The sequence below is a fragment of the Gavialis gangeticus genome, unplaced genomic scaffold (genome assembly GCF_001723915.1).
Source record: "Gavialis gangeticus isolate Ggan-Ray unplaced genomic scaffold, GavGan_comp1, whole genome shotgun sequence".
NCBI lineage: Eukaryota > Metazoa > Chordata > Crocodylia > Gavialidae > Gavialis > Gavialis gangeticus.
Genome location: NW_017729004.1, coordinates 58,881,587 through 58,888,966, shown reverse-complemented (window position 1 = coordinate 58,888,966; position 7,380 = coordinate 58,881,587). Strand labels below are relative to the sequence as shown.

At 37.7% G+C, this 7,380-nt stretch overlaps 1 protein-coding gene across 4 annotated transcripts in view; it reads right to left on the bottom strand.

Moving 5' to 3' along the window:
• Positions 1-7,380, bottom strand: part of DYNC1I1 (dynein cytoplasmic 1 intermediate chain 1) — a 365,136-nt gene that overhangs the window by 159,760 nt on the left and 197,996 nt on the right. For all 4 annotated transcript variants that reach the window (XM_019508454.1, XM_019508456.1, XM_019508455.1 and 1 more), the window contains one exon: positions 5,870-5,959. In XM_019508454.1, the coding sequence (XP_019363999.1) occupies positions 5,870-5,959 (90 nt within the window). The remainder of the gene's footprint in view (positions 1-5,869; positions 5,960-7,380) is intronic.

Below are 7,380 nucleotides of genomic sequence, written 5' to 3'. Positions count from 1 at the left end.
TTATCCATTGAGGTATAGATTACATCAAAGTCCTCGTAAGTTAAAGCTCCAAAATTTTTTCTTCATAAGGTACATTTTTTAATCCTTTAAACATTTTTGCAAACCTTCTTGAAGTGCGTTCAGCAGTGGTTGTATTGGTGCCTCTGGACTCTTACTTGGGATTCCTTATATAAATCTAAGAATCACTTTAGATTAACTCTTTGGACCACAGCTTTGTATGAGAGCTCATATTCAGCAAATTCATAATTTTTATTAGAGATTTTGGCTGAAGACATAAAGGTTCTTTCTTATGTAAAAGCAATAATGTCTTTTTTTGCCTGGAATAAACACTGAGCCTTCTGTTTCATTTCTTACTTAGGCAAAATGTTGAAGGCAAGAGTTAGGTTTTCTGAATCAGCTCCCATGTTGTGTATAAAAGAAACAGGCATGTTCAAAAAGAGTCTCATACACCATGCTGTAGATAGAGAGCTCTTAACATTTCCTAGCTCTTCTCAGTTGATAACACAGGGGAAAGATTCACTGATTTATACTGGTTCCCTCAATGGCTACAGAAAAATTAACTTAGGCAGGAATATAGACATTAAAGAAGAAACTTAAAGGCAGTATTCCAAATAGCTGAAAATGTTTCAGAATACCCACATACATGAATCATCTCACTTGTCTAATGCAGGCCCCCTTCACTTTTAGAGATAAGTCTACCAGGATAGGCAGCTGGATGACACCAGACAAACATGAAAGCTGTAGCCAGGGAAAGGAATAGGGTTATTGCCCATCACTGGGAGCTTAAAAGAACAAGGTGCCACATAGGATGTTGAAAGTTCAAGCCATGGATTTCTACAGCTCTTGTTAGCTAACACATCTAAAGGTTGTGTGTTCTTACACACATGTTGAAAGAAGAACTATGGCACTAAAATGAGCTGAGCCAATCTCCTGTCTTTAGTAGCAGAGTTCTCTTAAGGTGGTGGCTTCCTGCTTCATTGCTTTTCTTTCTTTCTTTCTTTTTCTTTCTTCGTTTCACAGATTTTTGTTTTGTTTTGTTTTTAATAGATGCTAATGACATAGTCAGGCTTTTATTCTTCAATAAACCCAGAACCTACACATAACTTAGGTTCCAGGAATCTGTTTTATATTTCACTGTATTTATTTAATTGTAGATTTTCTCTCCATTTGAAAATTCCCATTTGAGTCCCATTTGGGGCAGAATGAGGCCCCAAGCCATTCAGGATGAATCCCCTACTTACATATTGTCATTACAGCTGTTGGTAGTGTATTTAAGTCAATCCTGCTCCTTTCTGATGGGAACAATATTTGACCCTTTGTTAACTCAGTTCTTAAAGTTTTATGCATAGGTATGGTATATTTTTTCTGTTACATTCAAGCATCGTGTTTACATTTAATGGGGAAAAGTCTTGACATGCAAAAGAAGATTGTGAAGGATCATTTTAATACAGTTGTAAGATAATAAAAAGCCATGATGTTTCATAGCTACATGTTGAGTAAATCTCTTGCCTTCAGATATGCTCAATTTTTGTTGTTTTTAAAAGTAATTTTTTGGTGTTACACCTAAGTGCAAAACACATTTCATTTTGGTTTCCAGGGACAACTCACTTTTTCTTCCATGCAAGGAGAAAATATTTACCCACACACACATACATATATGTATACACAAACACCACATACACACACACACATAGTCCACATATATATATTCCAAATTATTTTTTATCTATTCTATACATTATTCTATACACAGCCTAATGTTGTTGTCCCACACTGCTCTGGAGACATGAGGCCAAACTGAGATCATGTTTGCACAATAAAACCCTAGTGAATCTATAGATCTCAGATACCATAGCTGCACTCACTGCTGGTGGTACACAAGCAAGATAGATTAAAGCCAGCTTCACTATGTCTACACAAGCTTCAATTCCACTTCTGGTAGTAGTTCCTGTGTGCCAGCTGTGTGCTCTGAGAAGGGCTGGGCACAATGTACCTTCACAGATACAAATAGCAACCTTCCCCATTATGGGCTTCTCTACTAAGTCAGTGCAATAACCCTCTTCTTGACAAATACACTCATACATCATCATCCTGCCAGTGCGTTTGGTATACTACTGCAGTCCTCATGCAAAGGTAGGTGATGTATAGGTCATTGTACAGGCCCTTTATACTGCAGGTGAATTGTATCCTTCGTTGTCACTGGGTGCATCTACACATGCCCCTGACTGAGCAGTTAATACTGTGCAGTCATTTAGTACTTGTTTTAGCAAGTACTAAATGACTTCACAGTACCTCACAGTACTGTGAAGTCCCAGCAGCACACGGGTCATTTTGAACCCACTGTGCAGTAGCAACAAGCTACTGTGCAGTAGCTCATTGCTACTGTGCAGTAGTGGCGGCGTCATAGTTAGTGCCCATACATCACCATAGCTCATCGCTACGGCACCACAGCATCTTCTATAGACGAATCCAATAATAATAGTAATGAACCAATCCAATAATATGTGCTAATCTTGCAGATATTTACACACATTGAGTAGCCCCATAGAAACCAGTGGCATTACTCCAGTGATTAAAAGTAAGTACCTATATAAGTATGCACCCAAGAGGAGAAGCTGTAACACATGGAGAAAAACTCAGATTTCTTATTAAAATGTCTCTGATAAAATAAAGCACTGTTAATCCAATGGCTCTGAGGAAAATGAAACATAAGGAGTGGATCTAAAGCTTTTATATTTTGTATACTCAACCTATTTTTGAGGTATACATATAAAAAAAAAAGTCTGTCTCTCTTCTCCCCTCTCTCATGATTTTTTTAACACTCCTATAACTCAAAAAAGGCCAAGCGATTTTTTTTTTATCTGTTAAAAATGTGCTCCCTGAGCTGAAACCAAATTTCAGCCCTGAGCAAATTTTTACGGCTGGGTTATAAATCCCTGAAAAACAGGATTCATAATGGAAGTGCTGACACAGCCTTAACTACCATATAGCCGTGTGAATGGCGCCACTATAATATCTATTAGAGATTCTTTATAAAGTTTGCAAAATATTGTCTTGCCTTCCAGAAAAAAAGAAGCCAGAGTACTTAATGCCAACATAAACATGCTTTTAACCCATTATGTGCTAATTTGCAGAAAAGCCATTAATTCTGAATCCGGCACACAGAGTGCAGTACTAACAGGAAATGTTCCTCTAAACTCTTGTTTGACTTATAACATGGTTTTAATCACTTCCATGAAACACAGACGATGGTTTCAAACTCTGAGTGTTGCTCAGAACATGAGAAGGGTGATTACATTGGAGAGAAAAACTGGTCTGAAGAGGGAAAAGACAGAGAGAACTACACTAAGCATGTCAACATTATTATTCCATTCTCAGTCAAATTTCCAAAGATTACTTCAGCTCACAGCATTTAATGTTAGTCATCCATGTGCTTCTATTTTATCTTAGCTATATCATTAACAACAAGTATGTTTTCTAGGTGGTATGAGCAGATTTTTCCATTGAATCCACTTTTTATTAGCAACCCACAAGGCTGAAGCAAGTACGTTGCTTGACTTTAAATTTTGACATGTGTCATAGAGACCACTGCTACCAAAACTTTGCATAGCTACTGCTAGACAAGGGAGGGAGCCAGTGGCAATATGAAGCACTTCCACTAGACTAAACTATAACAAAGAAAGAGATGATGTTAGTGATGGCACTCATTCAGCTATAACAACACAAAGGGCTCACTTGCGAGCATGTAAAAAACTAAAATAAATAGATATTTTTAGGATTCTGTTTAATTTTTTTCCCTTCTATTCACTCATTAATACAGTCTCTCCCTCTTCTTGATTTCAGATATAAACATTGGGATCCCCTTTATGTGGTAATGCAAGGGAATATGTACAAATGTAAATCAAACATTTTACACGGTATTCAGCAACTTACTGAAACTTCTTGGTACAGCACACAGAATGAGCTGAAAAAATGTACTCGCTTATGCTGTTAGTAACAAAACATCATACCAGATTGCTATTGACATCACTTTACATGGCTGTTAACTGTTGTTATTAGTAATAGTAAGAGTGGGAGTAATAAAAGTAGTGGAGTGCAGTAAAGCTACTATCAGTGGATGTGGTCACTGCCAATTGGATTCAGATCTTGATGAACTTAATATAAATCTCTTTTCACTCATAGGGCCTGAACACCTATGGCACATTATCATTGATGTATTTACATTGTTTTTACATACCGATTAAATTGTACTGACATTCCGGAGTGAACAGATGACTAGTTATCACAAGATAGCTGCATGGTAGATGCTAGTACATCACCTTGCTATTATGTGGTGGTGGACCAAGTAATAAGCTGTTTGCATCAAGCAAATGGCTACTTCAGGATAACTGAGGACACATAATACATACACTGGTGTAACTGTTTCTTTCTATGAGGGGCTTTCCACCAGATTCTTATAAATTACACCAGCATAGAGCTATATATTGTGGGATCCCTTCTTTCTTTTACACCATTAAAAAGAAAAGATACACTGGTGTAAATTTGTCATGTACTTATGCCCTCAGATCAGAATCTGGTGGCAAATCTCTCAGTGCTGTTACTGTACTCTTTAATACTGACTCTCCATTGAGTCACTCTAGATTTGTCACTGAGGTCACACTCTCCAAGGCTTAGTTAGAGCTCTGGATGACTTTGACACATTCTGGTAATTATCTCATACAAAGTTTGAAGAAATGAAGTAAAGATTGTGGTTTTGAATACATATTACCTTCCAAGAATATTCAAGGTAGGGCTTGGGACTTTTTTTATTGGTGGTAGATTTTTTTTCCTTCTAATTTTTTGAGATAGAATTCCAGGAAATGCATGATTAAGTAGGACTGTATGGGAAATGGTTTTCCAATATAAACAAGTTTTCCAGATTAAAAAAAAAAATCCCATTCTGCTGTGATTGAAAAAAATACACTTTTTAAAGTGACCATGCAGAGACCAACCAAAAGCCCAGTGGTCAGTGCTAACCCACTGGATTAGGGAAAGTGCTTCAGGTACTGATCTGTGAGGTTGGATACTGACATTTAGGTTCCTGTTCTGAATTAAGCACAGGCAGTACCAGAACCTCAGTCTTCCATTTCCTGGGCAAATGTCCCAGCCACTAGGTTATTGGCTGTTCTGGGGGTGGAGGAAGTAAGTCTTTCTAGTTTAAATTTTAACCAGAAAATCCATGGATTATGGTGGTATGTAAATTCCCACAAAAAAGTTTTCTTTTGACAAATCAACAGTTTCCAACTAAATAGTTTTTGTTGGAAAATCCCAGAATTCTCAAACATATGCAGAGTTGTAGGTACTGAATATCTTTGAGGCCTGTTTTATCTGGATGCCTAAACTGTAAACACAGATTGGAAAATTCTGACAGAACTGATCAGGCAGGTCAGAAAGCAAGTTATGGCAGAACTGGAACTGAGAGATCCAAATCATTTCCCCTTGTCATGAGGTCACATCTTCTCTGCAAAAGCAAATGCACTATCAGACCTCTACTAAGGAAACTAGATTTTGAAACTTTCACAAGTTTCTGAGATCTACCAGCTGGTCCCCAGTTCCTACTGCCAGATGTTTTAATGACCTTTTCTGACCTATGCAAATCTCTCTCTGGTCTCCCATATTGACACAGTTCCATTTTGCTTGGAAGAACAAGCTTTCATCTGTGATGTACTGATTCTATGCCCTAATCAAGTGATGAATCAAAGGAACTTTGTAACTTTTTCATAACACTTAGTCTACTAAGAATTATCTGTGATAGTGAGCATTATATGTGACAGTAATTATTTGAAGGGCTCGACCAATAAAAATAGATTTTATTACATCTTTTACATACCTTCTTTAACTTCCTGTTTCTGCTCTTGATTTTCCATTTCTGAGTCATTCTGTGCTTTCAGTTCCACCATCTCTTCATCATCCTCATTATCTAGAAAAAATAAATTAAGAAGGATGGTGACACTATGTTTCTTCAGGGCTCAGGCAGAAGTCTACTTGGGCATCTTGTAACCACTAAATATACTGACAGTGAACATATGCATAATAAAGTGTATAACAGATATAAATGAATCAATCCTCCACAAAAATCCATCTCAGGAAGCATCCCCAAATCAGCAAGTTCATATTCTAGTATGAGGCACCTGTTACTATCACTCCCTTTGGCAACTATCCATCTCACATATCTCATGAATGGCTCTCTGACCCCAGAGATGACTTATTGAATAGCATAAGGACAGATATAAACATGTTTCAGCCTGGCAGCTATTCAAAAAGTGGGACACCTGTTATCCAGACACCTCATTTCCAATTCAGTTCTCACCAGATTAATTTGTTTTTTGACCTACAGGAAAGGGTTAAATAGAAGTCTGACCTCAGGTCAGATGCCACTAGTAAGCAAACAAGCACGGTACAGTTCTGAAAAGTCCTCACTATCAACTAGGAGAACACAGCAAACCAAAGTGGCATTTGAAGCTAAAGAATGGGTTTTTGAATTAATACACATTTCATGAACATTACAAATTGACACATGTCAGTTACTACCACCAGATGCTTTAATGACCTTTTCTAACCTATGCAAATCTCTCTCTCTCTCTGGTCTCCCATATTGATATATTTCCATTTTACTTGGAAGAGCAAGCTCTTAATTCTTTTTCATCGTTTGCCTGAAGGTAATACTTAAAGTTGCACAAAATACTTTAAAAACAATCCAGATTTCACTAAAGAGCAAGCATTGTCATGTTCCCAGCAAGAGAATGCAATGGTTTTCCCATTTCGTTGGTTCTGCATGCACAGCAAGGCCTACCTATATAAAATGATAGTGCAGTATAGAAAAAAAAGTCTCATCAAGGCCAAGTAGTTTAAATTGCTTGTACTTCTCGCATGCACATGAACTGAAACATATATAATGCTGATTGCAGTGCCTAATAGACATGAAAGATTCGAAAGGCTGAAAAAACAGAGTGGTTTAGACAATGTGGCATAACTAAGGCAATTGTGAAAACATAAATAAGTTACTAGGCTATGGTGGGTATCACATTGGAGTGATTTGGGAGGTGTACACAATAGGACAAACTGGGCATGTCTACATGTACAATTAACATGCTTAAATTTTATGCACAGAAAATTCAGGCTCATTAAAGTGCTCCCCAGTGCATATCTACAGGTGCACCCCCATCAAGAACAAATTGAGCTCAACAGAAATAGTTCAATCCAAGGCTCAACCAGGTGTAGGACCTGCCCAGGTAAGAGCTCAGGTATATACCAAGGGACCAGTTGTCTCTCAGGTAGGGAGGGTGCCCAGGGCTCCCTCAGGGAGATTAAGGTGTCTCTTCACTAATGCAAGAAGCATGG